Genomic DNA, 26,100 nt, shown 5'->3' on the forward strand with positions numbered 1-26,100 from the left:
TAGTTCCGCTCGGGACTAGTTCGGGGCGTGACAGCTATATATAGGAATGAACGGAGGAGTGCGCCGTGCTCTTGAAGAAGAGGAGCATGACGGAGCTTCTGCTGCTGCTATGGATTTTGCTTAATTTGCTGTTTTTTTTTTGGAGATGGCATTCTTGCACGAGTTTTTTTATCTTGGGGGTATACTTTCCTAAATGTTTGATGTCGTTGACTTTTCTAAACATGTTTGACCGTTCGTTTTATTCAAAAACTTTTATGAAATATGTAAACTATATGTATATATAAAAGTATATATATTTAACCATGAATCAAATGATATGAAAAGAATTAATAATTACTTAAATTTTTTAAATAAGATGAATGGTCAAACATGTTTAAAAAAGTCAACTGCGTCAAACATTTAGAAATGGAAGGGAGTATATTGGAGGAGTCGCTGTAGTGGGTGACGGGCGCACCGCGCGGGGTCGCCGCTGCTCTTGAAGATGCTGTGCCGTCGGTAGCCGATCGAGCTGCATTAGAGCACCCGCAATGGTTATCTATAGGCTCTCTACAAGAGATCCATGTCAGCATATTTACTACTTGGAAGAGATTAAATGAAGAGAGAGCAAAGCTATCTACTAATCTGGAGATAGTCTATAGAGAAAAACGAGACAATGGATTAGAGAGCTATAGATACCCATGTAGACATACCATTGAAGTGGTTTACTATTAATTTAGTCTATTGCTGAGATGTAAATGTTTTATAGATAGCACCTTACTTTATCATTGCGGTTGCTCTTATGAGCGCGGATGGAGCGCACGTACGTGGCGGACGGCCTCCACGATCGACGTTGCCGGTAGCAGCCTCGCCATTGGGGGTGACAAAACGTCCATGCTGACGCCGCCGTACGCGCAGCATCTAGCTAGCTAGGCGAGGCCGACCTTGAATATGTGCTAGCTACTTTCTCTCGCGGCGTCGAAGGCGCAGACTCCGGAGACGGCGGCGACGACGCCTGCGCTGTCGTTGTCCGGCTCTCGCACGGGAACGGCACGGGCACGATTGACTCGGCATGCTAACAATTAGGCCCCGACATATGCCACGTAAGCAAAACACAAGGAAAAAAAAATGAAATGGACAAGAGGAGAAAGCCCTCTCGATCGTATGCACATCTTCCCATGTAATCTTGTCCACCTTTCGTTAACTCCTAAGCACATCTCCATACTAAGTTTTTATTTAACACAACTCCAGGTCTCAAATCAACCGTAAATTTGAAGTTTGTATAAAAATTATAGTGGTTTAAAATTTTAAACTTATCTAATTTGTGAACAAAATGACTCATCTAAATTTTACCACCGTAATTGTAGATTTAGGACCATGGATTTATAAGGAGTAATACCTAACTACTCCAAAAAATCTTGGCACTGAAGTTGTGCTAAAAAGGTCGACCTAAGGGTGTATACAAATGGGTTACGAATCCTCTGTCGTTCGCTCTGGCTAGGCTACGGCAGGGTGCCGTTGAGTGATTGGCCTTTCCTTTAATTAGGATGAATGGGCATGATTAAATACAAACAATGTAACTGAAATCGCTCAAACCTCCCTGCTGCTCTCGCTCTTAGAGGAATCACAAATCTAGAAAAAACAATGGAATTATGGAGCTTGAACTTTCGATCTCTTGGACTGTTGTAGCATCGCCGCCAGCGATATCGCTGCATAGCCGCCCAAACATCCTCTCGCTTTGGATTAATCTCCATCTTACCGGGTGTGTCTGCTGCTCTTATTTTTGTCTCTTTGATGCACGGTGAGCCTGCTCTTCATCTAAAGTTCACTTTCGCTTTGCTGCATATTCAACAACTAAAGGGCCACGACGCGGCACCCTGCAGTAGCGAGGGTTAACGGGCCAGGATGTGGATCCGTATACGTGGATCACTTTATTCAACTTATAAATGGGTTGGCGGGATCCACTTACAGTACTCCTATATATCTGTTTGATAGAGTTTTAGGTTTAGCTTTATCTCTTTTAGAGTTCAGTAAAAAGTAGTTTCAGCTTCACTCCAAAATAGAAGTGGAGATGCATGGCTAGAGTGTTCTCGTAAATTGAGCTAGCATGGTGGCCCGCGTAGATTGCATGGCTAGCATCATTATATTTTCTCTCATATAATAGCATATATGTTTTCTCAATTTATTATTAAAATATATTAAAATGACAACACAATTTTAAATTTTGTACGGACTTTACCAAACTACCAATGTGTAACATTCATACTGTATTGTATATACATGATAGTTATTAATTATTTTTAATATCAAATTTTAGTTATTTTTAAATCGTATTCCTATATGAATTCTAGACTCGTCTTCCAATATTCCTTATTTTTTTAATTTTGAATTTTAGTTATTTGTAAATTATATTTGTATATAGACTCTAGACTCTTCTTCCAATATTATTTATTTTTAATTCTAAATTTTTATTATTTCTAATTAATTGTATTTCTATGTGAACTCTGAGCTTATCTTTCAATATTCTTTATTTTTTAATTTCGAATTTTCGTTATTTGTAAATTATATTTCCATATAGACTCTAGGTTATTCTTTCAATATTATTTATTTTTAATTCTAAATTTTCATTATTTCTAATTAGTTGTATTTCTATGTGGACTCTAAACTCATTTTTCAATATTCCTTATTTGTCGAACATGCATTTACCTAAAAGTTTCACCTTATATATAATTAAAGTGTCTATGAAAATTTCAACTTCTCAATATAGCTAGGCGATTTATTTAATTCTGCTTATTGTGAATAATATTGTTTCAATATGCTAAATTTACTTGAGACCATAAAACTTGTAGTTATGTGCCATACAAGCCCTGAAATTTGCAGATTATTTTAATTTTCTTAGAGAAAATAGCAGATTAAATTGGATTGAATAAGGTAGTTGGTGTGGCCTGATGATAACGACATGTACTAAGTATGGTCGATCGAAATCGAGTAAGCGAACGCGGTCTCGTTAATTATTTCCTGCGTTACAACTTACAAAGACATACCCTCTCATTTCTTGACTGGGCAGTCAACAAAAGAGAGATGCATCAATCTGAGCTTCATCGATCATATTCACTTCATTCATTCCGTCTGCTGATGCTTGATTACTCGATCTTGGCCATGCCCATGATGCGGCTGGCGGCGCGCACGGTGTTGTCGGGCGGCGAGCGGGGATCCACGCCGCCGGAGCCGGACATATAGTTCCGGACCTCGATAACTTGGAGCGGGGATCCACGCGACCTGGCGCCTCCCTGGCCGCGGCGGGACGGCAGGGCGCCGGCCGGCCGGGCGCGGGCGAGGCGAGTCGGTCTCCGGTCACGGCGGCGGCAAGCCTCCCAGCTGGCTCGCGGCAACGGCCGGACGTGGGTGAGGCGAGCGCGGACGCCTCGCGCGGCGGTCGCCCGGTCACCTCCCCACTTGCGGCGGTCTCTGGTCACGGCGGCGGCGGCGAGCATCCCAGCTGGCTCGTGGCGGCGGGCGGCGAACTGGCGAAGCACACGGGATGGATGGATTGGGGACGCCATCTCCCACCGGGATGGATGGATTGAGGATTATTTTGCATCTGCAGGTAGGCCAAGCGTCATGTCCGTTGGATTTGTTTCCGATGGTCCAGATTTACCTAATGTCACGTTGTGACTTACCTGTGCAATGTCACCCAAGCTGAGTCCCATACATGCGCATGAAAAGAAGCCACTTTCATGGTGGGACCCATACTAACAAGCTTTAGCCTTCTTCTCTCTTTTCTGATCAACGATGCTCTTGTTGTATTGCATGCATAAAAAATATTTACTGAAAGAACTAACAATGAACTAGTACTGCTATATATCATGCTATAATTTGAACCTTATAAAATTTTAGTAAACATAATTTTTCTAACAAATGAGGTATATATTATTAATTAAACGACATAATGGTATATCAATCACTTTACTTTACACTATAAATCAACGCTATATTCCGGAAGAACTATTATGAGTTAGAACTTAGAACCACATAAAAATTGGGCTAATAACCTCATAAAATTGTTTAATTACTAACTTAAAATGCCTAATAGTATGTTTGTAGTAGTTGTTCAATTATTAGCAAATCACTTGATAAATTGCATATGGATAAACACAATCGCCAATTTGTCATCAGCACATGTTAAAGCTGTGAGCTGTGGCATTCGTGGTGGGATGACGACGTACACCATTAATTCTATAACGAACCTGGTTGGGAGTACTTCCGACAAAACTTGAATTCTATAAGTATATAAGTTCGTTGTTTTTGCTTTGTAGCTATAAGGTAACTGCCTACAAAGTGTCGAGAAAGTGATAGCGTTGGCTGCTGGATCGTCATCCTGTGATATAATGCAGGAGTCGCCCCGGCCCGCTCTACGAATTGAGCAGAAAGTTCATATATATAACTTAATTAGGAATAATTAAGGTTTTCTACAAACGAGTGCAAAGATAATTTATGATTTGATTGGTATACTTTGGCACTAAAAGTTGCAAGTACGGAAAGTAGATCCTTCACACACTTTACAGAATTGCTGCTAAAGTTTACTAGTATAGAATACATACCACATACGTAACAAACAAAAGCTGTTACTGCTAACCAGTAACGTTCAAAGGGTAATGGAGTTGAATCATAGTATATAGAACGATCCGCGCATGTGTTAATCATGAGACTATCAGTATTAATTCCATATAGGGATAAGCCAACCATTTCTATGACACGTTGAGAAGTGCAACAACAGAGATACTCTATGTCTAACCTTTCTACTGTAGCCTCCTTCCCTTTATCTATCCGATTAATTGCCAGCTGATATATATATATATATATATATATATATATATATATATATATATATATATATATATATATATATATATATATATATATTCTATCCGATTAATCTTGTAGATCATATTAAAATTCTATAATTAATGAATTGCCTATTTATACTACATACATCTCAATTACCAGTAGTAGAATTTACAAATGAACGGCTGAGATCACTTCTCTTTATTGGTATTTATTTCATACCCATTTAAATTAGATATATACTCAATTTAAATCTTAATGCCCTGACACCATATGTACACAACCGTAAAGATACTTATATCACTTCTTCTATTCCTTCCCTTGATTGTGCCTACAACCAGTTGATATCTTCAGTGTCTATTAAATTCTCTTTTCTTCCTGAGAAGGCAAATAATCATCAACCATCAATTTCCATTTGGTCGTCAAGAAATTGTAGCGCATTGCAGGCGGGGAAACACGTATTAGTAGTGGTGCTACTACCAACAGAGGGCCTACGCAATTTTTGCTATTATATACTCCCTCCGTTTTTTAATAGATGACGCCGTTGACTTTTTCTCACATGTTTGACTATTCGTCTTAGTCAAAAATTTTATGCAAATGTATAAGATGTAAATCACACTTAAAATACTATGAGTGATAAAACAACTCATAACAAAATAAATTATAATTACATAATTTTTTTAATAAGACGAATGGTCAAACATGTGAGAAAAAGACAATGACGTCATCTATTTAAAAAACGGAGATAGTATAAGTACTACCAGATGTATGTACTGTCGAAAGGACATACATTTTAGTAGCAGAAACCGTCCATATATAGCAAGATTAAATTTGGCTATGATCTAGCTAGCTCAATGTAATTTGAGGCGTCCTGTATATTTGATATATTGCATTTCATATATATTCGTTCAAAGATTTAATCAGTGCTATTTAAAGTGCCTGGTAGTATTTTCCCTAAAAAAAGATTTAATTATCAATGCTGTTGTTATTTGTTAAAAGAACCAGATGAGATATGTGCAAAAGTAATGCGAAGAATGTAAATGTCGATCGAGCTTCCACCAAAGTAATCGATGAAGAAACAAGAGTCTATCCGATCGATATATATAATTAATGTACAATGTTCTTTTTTCCAACAGAATTGCATGCTGGTGGTCCAACTCTATTATGCACCTTAAGTGCATAGATAGATAGATATCATATACTAGAGACATAGCAAGATTAAATAATTGAGTAAGTATACAGGTGAAGTTAAGTCTCCATGCATGCATGCAAATGATGATCAACCATGACAGTGCCCAGTTATTGCGCAAAGCATGTACGTACTCTTCCAGTGAAGGGAATCTTACGTTTGAGAGGAAATTGAATTGTTATTCTGCCCATAATTAGGAGTAACCTATAGTAGTAGTAGTACAGCTATAGCATTATCTGTGTGCCACTTGCAAAAACGGACAAGCCAAAGGCCAAAGCATCATCATTTGATTAGTATAAACCATCACTAGCAATACAAGTTATTAACTTTTTAATTCTTCTCCACTAACCATCTGTTTGTACATGTGCTTATGAAGAGGAAATGAGCACAAGAGTTAGCTTAGCAAAGTGGGTTAATTATCATGATCCCATGCGTCAGAGATCAGGGCCTACGAAGCTCTCGAAGGTGATGCTCCCCCACAACGTTGTTTCAGAGGCTAGAAATTTCCCGTCCTTTTCAGGGAAGCTCAGCCACCTATTTCCTGAGTGGTACAAGCTATATACCGGTGTCGATTTTTGAAGAAAAAAAAAATACTCCCTCCGTATTTTAATGTATGACGCCGTTAATTTTTTAATTAACGTTTGACCATTCGTCTTATTCAAAATTTTTGTGTAAATACAAAAATATTTATATCATGTTTAAAGAACATTTGATAATAAATCAAGTCACCATAAAATAAATGATAATAACATAAATTTTTTAAATAAGACGAATAGTCAAACATTGATTAAAAAGTTAACGGCGTCATACATTAAAATACGGAGGGACTACTTCGTTGTTGCTCTTTGCTTACCATGATTATTGGATCGATTAATAATTACTGCTATATTCCATTAATTAAGCATCTAGCCAATAGAAAGCTTGGATCAATATTTTTCGTCAAATAATGCTAGCTCTAACATCTTAGGCTTAGTTCGGCAAGATGGGTTCCCAACCCATCGCTCGTATTCCACGTGTACGCTTTTCAAACTACTAAACGGTGCGTTTTTCTAAAAAAGTTTCTGTACGAAAATTGCTTAAAAAACCATATTGATCTATTTTTTTAAAAAAAATAGCAAATACTTAATTAATCACGCACTAATGGACCGCTCCATTTTTGGTGCGTAGAGATATGTTCCCAACTTGTTGTAGCGAACACAGCCTTAGACGTGCACTCCCATATACACATGATGAACCAGTGGTGGAGCTAGAAATTATCTAAGCCTAAGGCTCGACTAGAGCTTATTAACTAATAGTTTGTTATTTTTTTTCCAAAAAATTACATGGTAGTTTAAAAGAAATTAGAACTATTTATGAAGGCAAGCCTAGGGCCCAAGCTCAAGCTGCCCTAGGCACTACTAAAAAAGCATTTTCTCATGTGGTCAAAACATTTTTTTTTCATGTGGTTGGGCCGCTGGCTAGTCTACCCGAAAAGATCTATAAAAATAGCGATTTTTCAATGCGGGTGGCATACCCGTACGCGAAAGTCCGATTTTTGCATATGGATGCTTCTGCACACAAAAATAAAAATCCAAAAGAAATATCTCAAAAATAAAAAAAAAATCGAAACTTGTCTTTTTACTGTAACTTCATGTCTACGCATTTTTTTAACTCCGCAGGCCATGGCAACTATTGAGAGTTAGAACTGGTGATTATATGATCTTCACAAGATTGTTATCCATGCATAACTATTTTGTATTACTAGTATTAAACAACTATGTGATGGTTTGAATTGTGTTAAAACAAACTTACGTGTGCCAGCTGGAAGAAGTACATTTTGCACCTGAATCATGAGCTTGAATAACCAATTTGTCGAATCACAGAGAAGGTACCTAGCTACTTGCTTACACTTCCAATAGAAATTGCACAAACATGTAGTGGTATCCAACTTGATATGATCGAAGTACCATGCATGGTGTTGGCAATTAATTCTGCGTTTCCCCTACATAAAGGTACTTCTTAGGATACTTTTAAGTGTGTTTTGTAACCCATGTAATGAGAGGAAGCCTTAGTGCTCTTGTATGGACTTGGTTGGCTGTGTATATTCTTCGGGAGGACAATTGCATTCGTGCCCCTACTTTCAACTGCAATTGTGATTTTGCCCTCACTTTTTAGGGTTTACGATTTTACCCCTGTTTTTTGAAAAAAAAGTAACATGTTACCCTTGGTTTGGATGGTCAGTTTAACGGTGTTAAATCAGTGATGAAATGACATATATACCCTTATTTGTTATTGCATATTTGCCCTACTTCTCTATATTGGAATGTGTATTTGCCCCTATTTAGATAAGATGGAGTTTGACATGAAATTTGCCCCCATTTTGTACTGATATTTGACGAACTTGTAGCAACCTTGATAATATGACAAAGACAAAATGGCACAAGTATTCATGCAAAAGAAGCATCACAAAATACCACAAAGTAAAAGCAGCATTTGGAATTAATGCTTTCATCAAGAAGCTAATTAGCTAAACAAGCATTCCAAATTTGTTGTTGAGCACTAACAGTGCTGGTCTGCTTGCTTTCATCGGCTCGCCACGCGGAGCCGCCGGTGCCTCCTACAGTCCTGCCTCACTATGCAAGCTCAAAGAAGTCGCCGCCTCTTGTTTCCCTCGCGGAGCCACGCCGCTGCCGGCGCTACCTGCTCGCCTTGCAACTGGCTGCTCCGGCGTGCCCGCCTGCTCGCCTCACCTTGCCCGCTTACCAACCGCCTCTTCACCCTGCAGGTTGTAGCTAGCTGCTCGCCTGCTCCCACCGCCACCGGCTCGCCACGAGGACTTGCCCCGCCGCCGCGAGTTTGCCTCGCCGCACTAGCTTGCCAGAGCCTCCGCCGCTGCCGCCTGTCATTTCTCCTCTTAGGATTGGGAAATGGGGAATGGATAGGGAACGGTGGAGCTTTAGGTTAGTTCATGCCTCCAAGGGTAAAGTGGTAATCTAATATATCAAAAATCATTTTTTTTCTTTTCATTTTCAATTCTTTAACTCACAATTGTGGGACCCATATAACTGCCATACATTCTAGGGGCAAACGGCGATTTCATTTTCAAAAAACAGGGGTAAAATTGCAAACCCTAAAAAGTGAGGGCAAAATCACAATTGCAATTGAAAGTAGGGGCACGAACGCAATTGCCCCTTCTTCGGGATGTAGAAGCCGGGTTTTATATAAATCTTGTATCTAAATAAAAAAAAGTGTTGGCTAAAGTGGGTCATGGTGCAGTGGCAAGTGTGTTATTGCACATTGGAAATACTCTATTCAATTTTAGCTAGGATGACTCTCATGTTAGTATTAATTGCTTCATAGCAAGCCTATGGAAATGGAGACCCACAATGGAAGTAAACATGTTAGTAACAGAACCCTCTTCAAATAGATCTAATGGATAAGCTACATAAGCGATATATTGATTATCCTCCCCAACAACGGGCTCGATGTGATAGCATCGGCCTTTGTAACGATCAAGGCTGGTAAGTCCATCAGTCCAAACAGTTGTCCATGTACCAGTAGAAGATTCGGCAGCTACTGCAGCCCCTGCTTCCTCGGGCGGAACCCCCGGCTGAGGAGTTACTCGGAATGCTGCCAAGATATCAGTGTCCTTGGTTTCGTACTCCGGGGTATAGTAAGTTAATTTATAATCCTTAACACCAGCTTTAAATCCAACACTTGCTTTAGTTTCTGTTTGTGGTGACATACGTCCCTCCCTACAACTCATGAATTAAGAATTCTCACAACGACAGGGTCTACTCGATATGGATTAGGCGTAAATGAAACCTTTGCAAAAATCTTAAAAAAAAAGATATTCAATTAATATCAACTCATTAAAGAAAATGGGGGGCATGCTTAAGTTAATGAATATGTTTCATTCATATATAATGGGTACACCCTGTGTACATTCTATGCTATAGGAATTCTATCTTGAAATCGGGAAATTGCGACAGGAGCAGGTGCTATTAGAGAACAATTAACAGATTTGGATTTGCGAATTATTTTAGAGAATTCCTCGGTCGAATGGAAGGAATTAGAAGACGAGGGGTATAGTGGAGATGAATGGGGAGATAGAAAAAGATGAATAAGAAAAGTTTTTTTGATTAGGCGCATGCAATTGGTGAAACATTTTATTCAAACAAATGTAGAACCAGAATGGATGGTTTTGTGCTTATTACCAGTTCTTCCTCCCAAATTAAGACCCATTGTTTATAGGTCTGGGGATAAAGTAGTGACTTCGGATATTAATGAACTTTATAAGAGAGTTATCCGTTGGAACAACAATCTTGCCTATCTATTAAAAAGAAGTGAATTAGCGCCAGCAGATTTAGTAATGTGCCAGGAAAAATTGGTACAAGAAGCTGTGGATACACTTCTTGATAGTGGGTCCCGCGGGCAACCAACGAGGGATGGTCACAATAAAGTATACAAATCACTTTCAGATGCAATTGAAGGTAATTAAAGAGGGGAGGTTTCGCGAAACTCTGCTTGGGAAACGGGTCGATTACTCTGTGATATCTTGAAAGTGAATCGTATTCCATGAATATGATATCTATCTAATGTGATATATGGAATATATGACAAAGGTGGAGCTTTGGAGTATTTCGATCGATCGGTCATATAGGCCTGAGTCAGACATCAAATAGCTTCGATTTGCATTATCCGTAGGACACCTTATATGTATCAAAATTAAAAAGATGTACAATCCAATTTCTCGATTAAATAGAAGCCCAAAGAGGTGCATATGGTACTCAAATAAGGATAGGATAGATATGTCAAAAGCAAGTCTGATTACACCTATTCCTAATCCTAAATAGAATGTAAGGACGTGGGGATTTCTATGTAAACAGAGTATCCTATTTCCATAGGCTCGAATGACCCCTTCTCATAACAAGAATGTGCACGGTCTGGTCTGGTATGGAATGAACTTATAATCTGATGATTGAGTCGATTCCATGATTATAAGTTCATAACCCTAGCGCCCATTCCCATTTTGGGCGGAACAGATCTACTAATTCTTTTATTCCAGTTAGTAAGAGGGATCTTGAACTAAGAAATAGACCTAGCAGCTAAAAGAGGGTATCCTGAGCAATTGCAAGAATGGGGTTCATTGATATTCCTGGTATAGTAGATGCTATCACACATACAGTCATACTCAATTCGATGGAATTGTTTAATCTTAAAGGGGATCTTCTATAATTTCGCACATAAGGGGTTATTTCTTGGTTTCGTCCAGTCATTAATAACTTGACTAATAGATTAAAAAAGTCGGGTTATAAGAGTAAGAATTCCGCGGGACTCTAGGAGGTCGAATCCCCCCTTGTTCCTCAGTAGCTCAGTGGTAGAGCGGTCGGCTGTTAACTGACTGGTCGTTAGGTTCGAATCCTACTTGGGGAGATTTGATTCATTCTTTAATGTAAGAATAAAGAATTGAATTAAAGGGCTTGCTTTGACCCTTAGGAGTAGGTAACCCGTTCGCTATTCTTGTTTCTATTGCATTTTATCTCATCGTATCACATTCTGTTCTACGATTCCACTTCGACAAAAGGAAAGAGCATACCCAAGTTCAATAACTTTACGTCCGCTATCCCGATCATGGTTTTCCTACCCTCAGGGGGAAAGTAAAGGCCCTTCCCCTTTGGAAGGCTGTGGGCGAGGAGGGATTCGAACCCCCGACACCGTGGTTCGTAGCCACGTGCTCTAATCCTCTAAGCTACAGGCCCACCCCATCTCCACTGGATCTCTTCCCGGGGGTACCCCCAAAAGGAACCTCCCTCTCCTCAGCCATTTCATTTCGGGTTAAGAAGATGGGAAAGCCCCTTTCTCTCTATAAGAACAGTGCGTTCCGAGGTGTGAAGTGGGAGAGAGGGGATGTGATGATTGAGGTTTTGAATAAGACGACCTTTGCATTTTGGATTTGGATCTTTTTTGTATTTCAAAATAGTGAAAAAGTCAAATAAGAGGTGTTAAGCTTTTTATCATTCTGGCATCGAGCTATTTTGCCGCAGGACCTCCCCTACAGTATCGTCACCGCAGTAGAGTTTAACCACCAAATTCGGGATGGATTGGTGTGGTTCCTCTAAAATGGAATTGGCAATATAATTTTTTTGAACTTTTGAAAGAAAAAGGTAGGATTTTTTGCAATCGTTATTTCTTGCCTCTGTCATATCACGGAAACCTTTCGATTTGGAACGGGGAGAGATGGCTGAGTGGACTAAAGTGGCGGATTGCTAATCCGTTGTACAATTTTTTTGTACCGAGGGTTCGAATCCCTCTCTTTCCGCCTCCTCGGATCGTTTGGCCACTTTCGAATTGGAAGGAATTCTGACCCCCGGATTTTCTCGTAGATAAATGTATGAAACAAATCCAATTTGTAAGAAAAATTTTTGGATTTTTACTTGTCACGCCCAGGATTACATCCTGGATCATTAGATAAGAATCCAAAGATAAAGAGGGAAACAAAGAATATTACTACCGTATAAACAAAAAGTTTGAGAGTAAGCATTACATAATCTCCAAGATTTTTTTTAAGGAATAGATTACCCGTTTTTCCTTACCACACAAATCCACTAGGATGGGTTTTGTTTATTTTGACACCTAAAAATGCAAAAATCAATTTTTGAAAAAAATTGCAAGAATTGATTTATAATAAGCACTCTTATCAATAAATTAGGTTAGGTATTGTGCAGTTACCTAAAGATACCTGCTCAACGTAGATGCAGGGAGTAGAAAGGCTGATCCAAATTTATTGCTGCAGCTATACATTCAATGTAGAAGAATTTGAATTCTATTGTCCCCCTTGCTTGGCTCTTCCTCTAACGTGTTGTTGTGTAACAAGTGAATAGGGCCCAGTAGAGCGTCCGTGGATTTTCTCATCAACTTGATGAATTAATTTTAAGATATAGGACTTCCCTATTAGAACAGGCTGTTCGAAGGGGTCTCTTGTTCTTCCATCAAATATTCTGCTTTTTCCCGGGTACTCGGGTTCAAATACCCACGGATTTTTTGTTTGTTTACTGGCTTCATATAATTCTGAAAACACAAGTTTTCTTGAAGCCTCTTGCTCATATCTCTCATCAAATGGTGCTATTCTATAATGTTTCTTTAGCAGATCCCCTGCTAATCTGAGCGAGCTTTCAAATATTTGTCCCACATTCATTCGGGAGGGTACTCCTAAGGGATTGAAAACCATATCAACAGGCGTTCACAATAGGTAGGAACATAAGCTGAAACATTCTGGAGCTACAAAGATAGTTATTAAATCGTTAGCACCACATAAAAACATTCCCCCTAGAGTAGTTGTTAATACGAATAACAGAAACTCTGTTATAGCCATTTCTGTACATTCAATGTACTCTACGGATAGAGGAATACATAAAGTTGAACATAATAAAATAAGAAATTGAAAGATTTCGTTGAAACATATGCATGCATTTATGCTCGTAGCCTATATCCGCATCCATAATCCCCATCCATAGCGGGTTTGCATTTGTGTGTAGAAAGAGCTACATAACATACCATATTATATTACTTACACTACAAAAGATCCGTATTATGATCCTGTGTGGAAATACATTGAGAAAATTCGGTCCCGTCAGTTCTAGACAATCTTATTTTTCTGCACATAAAGAAATAAAGAAGCCATTGCAATTGCCGGAAATACTAAGCCTACTAAAGGCACGAAAATAGAGGGTAAGTTAAAATCCATCATAATTTGTCATAAATAAGGTTATTCCCGCTTACCTATTTCTTTTTTTTATTTTGAATCTTTCTATTCTGAATTCAGTTAACGACGAGATTTAGTATCCTTTCTTGCACTTTCATAACTCGTGAAATGCCGAGTTGGTACGAATTCCCCCAATTTGCGACCTACCATAGGATTTGTTATGTAAATAGGTATATGTTCCTTTCCATTATGAATCGCGATTGTATGGCCAACCATTGTGGGTAGAATGCTAGATGCCCGGGACCACGTTACTATTGTTTCTTTCTCCTCCTTCATATTGACCTTTTCTATTTCATTCGGGAGGGTACTCCTAAGGGATTGAAAACCATATCAACAGGCGTTCCATCTTGCAAATAGGGCATATCTTGCCTAGGCAAAATTTTGGAAATGATCCCCTTATTCCCGTGTCTTCTGGCTACTTTATCCCCAACTTTGATTTCACGTTTTTGTAAAATATATACATGAACCATTATGTCGAGGGGATCCCTCTGGATCCATTTCACATCGATAACGCGTCCTCTTCCACCTATCGGTAGTTTGAGAGAAGTTTCTTTTGAAGTGGATACCTCAAGACCAAATATGGCCCGTAATAATCCAGCTTCCGCGATATAGGAAATCCAAAGGAAATTATGCGGAAGCTTTGTAAAATTATTATGAAGCTACGCGACTAGAAATTGATCCCTATGATCGAAGTTATATACTCTATAACATAGGCCTTATACACACAAGCAATGGAGAGCATACAAAGGCTTTGGAATATTATTTCCGGGCACTAGAACGAATCCCCTTCTTACCACAAGCTTTTAAACCCGTCATGGGCAGCCTGCTTTTCTATGTTATATAGACTTGCATATAACTATTCAGAGTCAGGATATTCTACATAGTGTGACTATTCCTTCAAAAAGCTTGATTCTAGTGCAAAATGATCAATATGTAGATTCCGAACAAGTAATTGCGGAGATTCGTGCCGGAACGTCCGCTTTGCATTTTAAAGAAAAGGTACAAAAACATATTTATTCCGAATCATCTCTTTCAAATTGATGTTGCATGGATGCAACTGCATGCAGTGACTCTTGTATGGGAGCTTTAGAGCAGGTACAATAGCAGGCTATAAGCCAGCTATAAACATATTTTAAAGAGATAAAAGGAGAGAGAGAAGAGCAGCGGGCTACAGATCTGTAGCCAGTTGCAGCACGGACTTCAAGACATAATATGTGTATGACAGGTGGGACCAGATATTAATAGTATAGTAATCAATTATTGTATGAATTAGCTATTACATTGGCTATAAATAATTTGAAGCCAGTATAGGCTGCACTATTGAACTTGCTCTTACAAAGATATATTGAAGAAGTTGGCTGCAAAAAAAGTAAGTTTAATTTGTGCATTTATTGCTTTTGGTTTCTCTACCTTCATGCTCGTATTACTTGTATCACTGCAGTTACTTCCTGAAGATGCATTAAACGCCCTAATAGTTGTTTGTTTCATGGGAGATTTGGGACATGATCAGCTTAGGGGGGAGGATAAAGAAGAAAGAAGCGGTGGAGGAAGAATAATCCAAACTTCCTTTACAGCTTTACTTGTGGACCCATCGTTGTTGATTAATGCACTTGAATTTCGGCTAAAGGTGGTAGAGTAAACCTATGCATGAATTGCAAGGCTAGGTGGGCCCTGGCACTGCCATGGGGTTGTGTGGAATTGAGTGTGAAGCTCTACAAACACACTGAAGTCTAATTAGGTTTTTTAGTCCTATATATCATCATTAATAATATAGTTTAAAATTAAGTGATGATCTAGTTTAAAATTCAGATGATGTAATATAATTAGAGTATAATCTTGTGCAGGTATATATATACACCACTCTCTAGCTGTTTGGTCCATGCCATTCTGTAGTAGTTTTCCCGTCATGCAGATCCAAGCAACTTCTTTAACCATCCAACTACTTCGTGAGCTCACACTCATTTCGTTCATCCACGCAAGTATTTCTGCAAACGATAAGATACAAAACTTATGGTATAGTAACGTTTGTTTAAACATATAATTAATATGTAAATGTAATATAGAACATATGCATTTTTAGTTTGTTGATGTGTAACATTAGCATGGTTATATTCGAGCTAGTGACGTCCTTATCAGTTGAGGACATATATAATTAACCAAGCTGTTGGAAATCGCCGCAAGTACTTGTAACATGAGTTTAAGTTTAGATGGGTTGTTTACTTGTTTTGCTTTTAGTTAGCTCTGTCTATATCATGAGTGAGCTGGGTCAGCATATATATTTTTGGCTGTGGATGGACGGGGTCACCGCCTATAAAATGCTGAGGTACACACTGCTGCGTAGGGCCCTGCATGCTCTGCAAATTGAGCAGAAAGTTTTTAGTTTAAGAACAAAGCATTTTAAAAAATGAGCGCAAAGTTTATCTTAATTAGTACGTATATTTTTTCTTCATGTTATATTAGCACACACCTCAAGTGGTTGCTTCATCAGAATAGCTAGAACCGGGTTGTGAAACACGGCGCACTAACAGAGAAAAGGATCAAGGAAGCTAGGCACTAATTAACACAATCAATATTGATAACTGTGCATTAGGAACCATATGCATGCAGCGTCGATCTAAAAGTTTCGCACACAACAAACCGTGTCCAACTCTCCCGTGAATCGATCGATCAGACGTCTCCAAAACGAACGCACCAATGCGCAGCATGTTGTGCGTCATCTGGCTAATTTCACTGGAAAAGTGGAATTGGATACAGCTGATTTCGCCGAAAAATTTTGGCCGTAAAAGTTTGTCAAAAGACAAAAGGCGTAATTAAAGTAGATCCTTTTCACACTTAATTCACGCTGCATCACTGCTATAATTAACTAATTAAAGTAGGACAAAGGTTAGTCAATTAGTTGAATCGAATCTCATATGGCCATGTCGCCGCTTATTTGATCAAGGGACATGCATGTACTATATATCTAACCTTATCTTGTGTTGCCAATTGATGTAGTATCGCTTTCTCTGTACCGTTGATATCACTATCTAGAGCTTCTTCTTTTTCTACCGTCTGTTAATCTCTTTTCTTCTTCGAGAAGGCATATTGATAATCAATCGTGTCTGAATATACGGAGTCTACGTAGTAGTATTACTAACAGACAGTACATACAAGGGTTAATTAATTACCTAGCTAGTCACTGCCCACACGATCGATAAAATCGATTTTATTACAAAACACTGTCGGCTCCAAGTCTAATTAATTTCACTATCCAATCTACTAATCACTTGCTACCTTAATTAGCTTGCGGGCCGGGCCGGGGTGATGTGTTTCAATTAAACTGGTGTGGTTAAGCTAAGTAAAAAACTAGAAATATATATGTACTACACTAGTGTTCCAGCTGGCAGGGAAGCAGGTAGGTAGTTGCATGCAGAGAGCTAGCCATGGCATCCTAGCTAGGTAGCTAGCTTGACCCCCCCACCTTCTGCGATCCCCACGCAGAGCCACCGCTACGACCGCCCCGGGCCTCACTGACATGTGGGCCACCCACATTGCCTTTCCCCACACGTTTCCGCAGAAGATAAAACATGAACCCTAGCTATACCTAGCTCTCTCACCACCATTTCTCTCTACCTAGTGAAGATCAGTTCGGTTCGAGAACGATGGAGGCGGGGGCGACGAGGACGGGTGAGAGCCGGGAGGCGGCGCTCATCCAGCCCCCGCCGGCCACCGCCGCAGCGCCTCTTCGTCCTTGCCGCCGCGCGCCGCCGTCAGATCCAGCAGCAGCAGCAGCTCGCATTATTCCTTCGTCTGCAAAGCCGACCAAGGTGAGCTCGATCTCTGCTGCGTGCCTCCCCCGGCCCGATCCACTCCCCAGCACGTTTAGTTTTTGCTCGCTACTGGATATATTGTTGTTGTTTTCTTGCAAAATTGGATCGGATTGGCTGAGTACAGTCGGATTTTAACGGCTGGGATGCGCTGTGCTGGACATCGTGTGCACGATACACATCCGTTTCTCCACCTGTTTATCCCTTTGTAATTTTCTTACTTTATTTGTTGATCCGGAACTGCTATGGGTTTGTAGCAATCAACTTTGTTGTTGTAATTATATATTTATACAAATTTACATATTAGTTACACCCCACTTACATATCACTTACATATATAATTTTGGGATTTACATATGTAATTTTAGGACTTACATTGTAAATACACTAAAATTACATATGTAATTTAGAGACTTACAATGTAAATACATACCGACTATTTTTAGTGAAAAATATGACGCCATAAATATAGCTAGTCCCATTGAATTAGTTCAATTCAACCCCAGATCGACATGCAGACAGTGGGTAGAGCTAGCTAGCTAGCTGCCTGAGCCGCGCAGCCCCAAATCAAATGAATTTCTTCTTCGCTTATCGAGCTGATCGATCATCCTCTGACAAGGGTCATAGATCTGAAATTCAATTAAAAAAAATTAATTGTATTAGTAGTTTGCAGGTTGCTAGCTAGAGAAGGTAGATTACTTACTACTACATATCTTTTCTTCTCAATAATTATTGATTGGAGGATTGTTTCGGTAAAGAATGAGAGAGGATTGTCTCGCAACTTTTGCCTGGTACGTACGCGTTCTTTCGGCCGGTATTAATTTGTTTATTGTTATGAACATCCTACTAGAATATACTATTAGATTCTTTTAATGCTTGACTGCATCAAATTGCAAACTGCTCTTGTTGTTCTGAAGAAGAGTACACTTGATCATGCAGTTCTTGGACGGAAAAACACCCCACCAGAAGAATAACGACTATGCCTTGACGTCAATCCTGGCGCTGTCCGGCATCGTCATCGCCGTTCTTACTTCACTGGGTAATCCCCAAATGATTCCTCACATTTCTTTTCATTTTTCACGTTAAGCGGCCCTGTAGCTCTAGGTAGCTAGCAGCTAGCTGTTCATCGCCGAGACTACCTCGACGGTTAGTTCATGCTTCATTAGTTGGCGATGCACAGGCCGGTATTGACGTCCTGCTGCTTTAATTTCTTCACTGCTGAGCGTGCAGTCAGCACTATTTCCGTTGTACATATTTATGCAAGCCCTAGCTAGATAGTCATATTTTATGCAATTGTGGTATGGAGTATGTGATATATTAATTCGATCATCTATATGGACCCAATGCATTTACAACCGCATTATTGTTTGGCTTATTCGTATGCTTATCCAAATTGCTATTAGCAACTAAAAAAACATCATTTGTGAGCGAAAATTTTTATATGTGTGTTCTTAGTAACTCAAAAGTAAATGTAGTAATATAAACTATGATGAAAAAAAATTAAATTCAAAATTAAGTTCTAAAATTTAAATTTTGGCTCATAAGCATCATCATAAACCAAACAATGAGGACCTTAATTATATCATTCATCTATTGTACAAATTTGCAAGAAGTAGGTCATTCTTAGTGGGAAATTTTATTTTTATGTTCCTAAGTATGCCACATAAGTAATAAGACATTCAATTGATGGTTGAAATAGCACATACAATATATGTTTCATTTTTGTTATTTCACAATATATATATACAAGAGATAAGTTACATTGAAAACGGTATGGTTTACACAAAGTTTCACCTAGATAAAACTAATATTTGATCTCTCTTTTCATTAATTTAAAAGTATTGATATGACACCCTATTTAATAAGTTAGTGACCCTAATATTTCATTATTACCCTTTTTTTTTTCAATCAATACAACTGGCTAGCTAGCTAACGGTTCTCTCCCTCCATCCAAAATAATTAGACATACTGCTTAAGTGTACGCATATATGCAACTAGTAATGAGTATTAAGATGACTACTAACTACCTAGATTTGATCAACTAGTAATGAGTATTAAGATGACTACTAACTACCTAGATTTGATCAACTAGTAATGAGTATTAAGATGACTACTAACTACTTAGATTCCGATCAAACATTTAATATTCTATCTCTTCTTTTAAGTCTTGGATACATGCATTAGATACTACGTACAAATATATGATCAACTTATATATATTAACAAAAAACAAAATGTAAAATAAGTCCGATACTTTTTAGACGGCCGTAGGAGAGAGTAATGTTGTGAATCAGTTAATTTTTATTTTACTATATCCACTGAATTTTTGCTCTGCTTTTGTGGCCACTGGTAGGAGGAATGATGGTGGCGCTTGGGCATGGCGAGTCGTCTCCTGCGGCATGCCTTGAGAGAGTCAACATCCACGAGTACTTCGGCATGGCCAGCAGGTTCGCGGACGGCTTAGGCAGACACTTGCTCTTCGGCGATGACAGCAACATCTGGCTGGACACCATTCCGAAGCATGGAAACACCCTCGACGACGGCAAGGCAGCAGGAAGAAGACCGTTTCTCAACGCCAGCGACATAGCGCGTCAGCTCGGCGCCGACGACGGACTGCAGATCAAGGGCATCGAGGTGCACCCGGAGTTCGCCACAAATGGCCGTTTCCTTATCTCCTACATCTACAGCGACCGGCGATCGTCCAAGTGGTGGCTTGTCGTTGCCGAGTTGTCTGCGCAAGATTCCAAGGTGAGCAGCACTGATCTCTAAGCTAGTAGCTTAATTTTACGCATGCCGTAGTATTCAATATTTATGTCAAATTATCTTTTTAGTCCTTTGTTAAACGTTTCTTGTGGTGATGGCGGTGAGTCCACCCACTGACATTTGGGCTTCACAAATTAAGTGAACCCCACATATATAGCTAGTAAAACAAAAATCAACAACGTAGATCATGCATTGTTCCGTATTTTACGCTACAATCATATGGATGGCTGAATTATTCTGTATTTGTCATATACACGATCAAATTTAACTTTGCAATTTTATTTTGTGCATACAATATAGTATATATTATTACACCCTTTGATTGTACTTATAAATTATTTCATACTTTTTAACAATTTGTATGACATGCATATATGCACGAGACGAGGCGATGCATGCATGTAATTAATTAACAAACGACATCTATGTCCTCTTAATTAGTTTTCATTTGGTTTCCTTGTGGCTCTCCTGATCTCAAAGCCTTTAGTTTTCAACACATGCACTACTAACTATGATTTTTTTTCATTATATAATGTCTAAAACTGCCGAAAATTCAAAGAAAATGGACACAATCTTCACTACGGAGTTGCCCCAGGACCAGGAGGTTCAGTTATCTGGCTCCAACCAGGGAGGTCAGATTTTTTTCAAGCACACAAACAACACATCATACATATACATCGTCATCGGACATGGTGTGATGATAAAGTCTGATGCCGGCTACGTAGACTTGTCTTCGGATGAGAGCTCATTACTGGGCAAGGTTATTCGAGTGGAGATCCCAGGTACTACTATATGTACTACTCTTATCACTATGCCGTGTATAAACACACACACGCACGTACATGCATTGATTCATTTGATATTTATCCACGTTCCTGACCTAGCTATATATTAAGTATTAACCACCTTTGGCTGCCTAATTTTATGCATTTAGCTATATTTTAGCTTAATTAGCTTGCACAATATTCAATTAAAACATCAATAATCTTAGTATAATTTAGCAGCAACTTAATTTTGGTATGTGCTATTTTGTATTTCTATCTGTTCACGTATATGTGTTTTTATGCATCTCCATGTTATTATAATCTTTGTATTTTAATATCGGACTTAAAGAAATTCTCGAAATGTACTTTTTTTTTATTTTAAGCAAGAAAATTATTTCTTTCAACCCAAGAAAACAAGCCAGGCAAGCATGCGTATAGTTGAAGTTGACAAGGTGGTCGTTGAAGAAAATTACTACACATACGACCAGTGTGTACGACTTACATCCAACCAGTACTTACCCACTCCTTGCTCTGGCCCACATGGAGAGCAGCTGGCTCGTATGGAGTAAATTGATTAGCAGAGAAGGCAAGGTTGGGCGGGGGTCAGACAATAGGGTTGGATGTGTAGCAGTACTCGTCGTTGAAATAGGTGATAACCCGCAGTAATTGCTACTAGGTTATATTTATAGATTAAGATTTAGGAGCTAATAATTACTAGTGGATATCAATTATATATATAGTAAAAAAAGTATAGATCGATTAGTCACTCAACAAATGGAGGATCCAGTTTTATGTGCAATGTGTTTATTAATTTGTTTAATAAGTATTGATTGTTTCAGAACTACTAATGCAACCAATACTTCCATACAGTCATACTCTCTCCGTCCTACTCAATAAGACGGTTAAATTTGACATGGTCAACAAAACTAATTTTCGATTCTAAATTTCACCATATACTATAATGGTTTTAGCAACGAAATCATAATCATATGAAAACAAATTTAAATATTAATCTAATGATATTATTTCTATTGAATAAAATTTAATTTATAATAAAATAATTATTAATTGGTCATATATTTAAAGAGTTAAATATTAAAATGTGTACGTGGGTCAGAGGAAGTATCTATTTTTTCCTTGCGGTGAAACAAAGAAGCTAGGTGCTATCCTAAAAACAAAATATTGTACTGCAGCTTTGATCCTTACTAGTATGTGAAATAATATATATGTTGGATTTGGATATCAAATAATTTAATTTGTCTGTCGTTAGCACTAAACCTATTAATTAAGTGGCTGCACACATTCCAGAGACGTTGCCGAAGACTCATCAGATCGTGGCCAAGGGCATCGCTGACCCCAAGGGATGCAACATCAATCCCGACGACAGGCGGTGCATTTTCTGCAGCCTCGTCGTCGATGGAACCGCACAGGTGCGTTTGATCAACATCGAGAGTGTACGTGAAACCTACACTCTCATCTTCAACGGCAGCCTACCGGAGATAACTGGAGGTTTCAAGTACGATCGAGCCTCCACGGATCCTTCTCTGGAACGAAAGTATGCCTCTATCTGTCTTGCTCTCGATCATGTATGTTTAATTATATATCTTATCTTCCACAATACATTATCTGGTGGTATAAGGTATTGTCACTTACCTCGTACTTCCTCCGTTTCACAATATAAGTCATTCTAGCATTTCCCACATTTATATTGATGCTAATGAATCTAGATAAATATATATGTCTAAATTCATTAGCATCAATATGAATGTGGAAAATGCTAGAATGACTTATATTGTGAAACGGAGAAAGTACTTCCTTCATCCTAAATACAAGGTGCAACTATCACTAACACACATATATATATATAGGTGATGCTAGTTAATTGTATACATAGATGTATACATAGATGCGCGCGTTGTAACATTGAAATAAATAGTTGTGTGCCCTATATTTAGAACGCAGGGAGTAGTACGTAAAAGCTTTCATTTGGCTAACCCAAACGGTTGATTATTTTCTGGTTACAACATAATTTCTTGCAGTAATTGATTTGAAACAGTAACAAAAAAAATGTTTATTTGGTGTAAGTATTTTTCATGCATTGCATCAACTAATACACCATGCATGAGGGGTCACATAAACCTCTCCTTAATTAGATTGATTATGCATTGACGTACGGCATAGTACTCAGAACCTTGCACCTTGCCGCAAGATCTCAGATCTTCTCAATATTATTGCTTCTTCTACCAGCCAAAAATTTGGGATGCATTGAATTTCTTCACATTTCAGTCGAAATTAGCATGGTGATCTATAGATTTGTGACACTGGGCCTATTTGGTAGACCTCCAACTCCAGCTCCAAGAGATTGCTAAATAGTTTCAACCTCACCTAAAATAAGAGTACAATACAGTAGGCTGGAGTGCTCTCATAATAAACTTCAAAGGTGGAGCTGGTTTAGGTTGCTTGATAACTACACTCCAGATCCAGCTCTTAAAGTTAAGTACAATAATCTGGTTAGAAACTTGACATTCAAAGACACCTATTTAACTAGAAATTAATTGTTCAACACCTCTCAATCGGTTCTGCTTCCAATTCAAACTTGCTCTCTCTTCTTCATTCGAAACTTTTATTAATGGCCTTGTGAACAAATACGGAAACATTGCAAATGTATGTCATTGTTATCTGTAGTTAGAGATTTTCTGGAACATTTTTTATTCTATCAATTATATGATATAATTATAGTACGTGCAATCGGTGTCACATCGATGATGTTATTTCTGTTCCTTTTATTCACCGTAGCTAACTTGATATTATGGTTTTCTCACTACCCATGAAAATTGTACGTTCATATGCATTGGTTCCAATATATAGGGTAAATATGTGGTGCAAACCCTAACCTAGGTAAATAAAAATTTGTGTAAATGCCGATTTAAAAGTTGTTCATATTCAACAAAAAAAAGAGAGCATATAAGTTGTCCAAACTTGACTTTGTTTTTGAGATATAAAATTAACAAATTTCAAACCAGAAAACTGTCATGAAGATTTGTTATTTTTATGTTTTACAATCAAATTAAGTCGAGTTTGGACAAGATCTTTTAGAAATTTAGACAACTTTTTGGGTCAGGTTTACAGGTGTTTTCATTGAGGTTGGGGTTGGCACCACATATATATTTACCTGGATATATATTGTTCTTTAGTTGTTCCTCCGTTAATTATACCTTGCAACCATTGACAAAATATTTCTTGCTTAAAAAACTGTGTATACACACACGTAGAGAGAGAGAGAGAGACAAGTATATATGTTACGAATCCTATTCATTTTCGGAGAATGTGGTGGCGACTTATATCTCTTTTTTTAATAATAATATAGTAAAATAATAGATTTATTTAAATTTATTTGAGGTTTAGCAGATCAATTGTTGGTTTAAAAGATTTTTTTTAAAACAAAATTTCAGGTACATCTTCTTCTTCAACTCCAGCATGTACACTGCCACAGAGATCCCGGAAGGTAGCGGCCACTATATCTACGCGAGGATCACCAAGGTCGGCTGCTCCAAGAGCTCTCCCAAGGCCGCCTGTGACCCCAAAAGCTTCACTAATAGTCCGGGATTCGTCCATTTTATCGGCGAGGACAGCAACGGGGACGCCCTCTTGTTCACTCCCATGGGCATCTACCGACTCGTCCATCCCGCTCTGTGCCACTATCCCACCGTGGTCGACGACGGGGCCGCCGCCAGTGTCGGAAAACATCGTCGTTCTCCTCCGGCGCCGGCGCATTGGTCAATGGGGAAGAAAGTGTTGGTATATGGTGGAGCACCATCGTTGTTCTTTGCCGTCGTGTGGGCTATATGGTACTGCGTTTACTACATAGTATTGCCCGCCCTCTCTCCTGGAACAGATGGCGGCGGCGGCGGACAGCAAGCACCAACAGTGGCGGTGAACAACAACTTGACGGTGAACAATAACTTCAGCTGCTTCAACATTCGTAATTTTATACGCGCCAGCCAAGGCGCGCGCGCGCAAACCATTGAGCTTCAGCAGGCAGCAGCAGCAGAATGACTAAGATATATCTCTCTGCGTGATATTTTTGTACCGTGTTGCATGAACCTGGTAGCCAAGTGCTAGCGAGATCGAGTCGAGACCTTGAATAATTTTGGGAATTTTGCGGTGATATTTATATGCAGTACAATGAGTCGGACCTTTCATGTTGATTATTATTTCTCGTGAGATGGACTATATGCCGATTTATAGTTTTATTGGGTTTTGTCTATTAATTTATAATATAGTATACTACATCAACTAGGAAGTAAATATTCTTTTTTGAAATTTGGTAACTCATGATAAATGGTTTAGATCAATTATACTAATGAAGATAATACACATGCAGTAGAATACATATCACCATAAAATGTAGTATATCTTTGGTCACGCTAATTAATCAGCGTGTTGTGCGTCGTACATTAAATAGTACGAAATGGCTAGTGGACGAACGTTCACCGACTAATAATCTAGCTAATCGCTCGGATATGGAGGATTAGAGGATACGGGGATGGAGCGGTATCTGCTCTTTCTTTCCTAATTTCTCCTTTTTTTACCCGATTTTCCTGGTACATATCAAGCATATATATATATATTCTTCTCTTTCCAATTTTATTTTTTTCCTTTATTTACGTGATCCTCATTGTACGTATCAAGATTTCTTTTACCTTCTCTTTAGATTTCCTAGTTTTATTAATGGAGACATTTTATATGAATTATTCACATGGAAACTTTTTACATATATAATTAAAATTTCTATACATAACCCTTTTTATATGTAAAGTTTCTTTATATAGACTTTAAATATAAAAAGTTTATATGTAGAAAGTTTGTATATAAAAAATCTATATGTAGAAAGTTTTAATGAAAATAAATTACAAAAAAAATATGCTTATAAATTTTATATAGAATTTATATATGCAATTAGGAACTTTAGTTTATAAACATCAGCGGAAATAAAAAAAATATGCTAATCCG

At 38.4% G+C, this 26,100-nt stretch overlaps 1 protein-coding gene and 2 non-coding genes across 3 annotated transcripts; all 3 read left to right on the forward strand.

Moving 5' to 3' along the window:
• The first annotated feature begins 11,352 nt into the window (after positions 1 to 11,352).
• On the forward strand, positions 11,353 to 11,425 carry TRNAN-GUU (transfer RNA asparagine (anticodon GUU)). The gene has a single exon. It is a non-coding gene; the product is annotated as a tRNA-Asn (tRNA).
• Positions 11,426 to 12,223: 798 nt separating this feature from the next.
• TRNAS-GCU (transfer RNA serine (anticodon GCU)) lies at positions 12,224 to 12,311 on the forward strand. The gene has a single exon. It is a non-coding gene; the product is annotated as a tRNA-Ser (tRNA).
• Positions 12,312 to 17,365: 5,054 nt separating this feature from the next.
• LOC127757868 (HIPL2 protein-like) lies at positions 17,366 to 25,275 on the forward strand. The gene is made up of 6 exons (XM_052283452.1): positions 17,366 to 17,560; positions 18,500 to 18,599; positions 19,914 to 20,308; positions 20,883 to 21,105; positions 22,396 to 22,642; positions 24,540 to 25,275. The coding sequence occupies exons 1-6, from the start codon at positions 17,396 to 17,398 to the stop codon at positions 25,141 to 25,143; spliced, it is 1,734 nt and encodes a 577-aa protein (XP_052139412.1). The 5' UTR covers positions 17,366 to 17,395; the 3' UTR covers positions 25,144 to 25,275.
• Positions 25,276 to 26,100: the final 825 nt, after the last annotated feature.

Source organism: Oryza glaberrima, chromosome 12, assembly GCF_000147395.1.
Source record: "Oryza glaberrima chromosome 12, OglaRS2, whole genome shotgun sequence".
NCBI lineage: Eukaryota > Viridiplantae > Streptophyta > Magnoliopsida > Poales > Poaceae > Oryza > Oryza glaberrima.

Coding starts and splice junctions, on each gene's coding strand:
- LOC127757868 (XM_052283452.1), top strand. CDS start 17,396: ATGGAGGCGGGGGCGACGAGGACGGGTGAGAGCCGGGAGGCGGCGCTC. Junction 17,561..18,499: donor CGTCTGCAAAGCCGACCAAG/GTGAGCTCGATC, acceptor TTGATCATGCAG/TTCTTGGACGGAAAAACACC. Junction 18,600..19,913: donor CGCCGTTCTTACTTCACTGG/GTAATCCCCAAA, acceptor GGCCACTGGTAG/GAGGAATGATGGTGGCGCTT.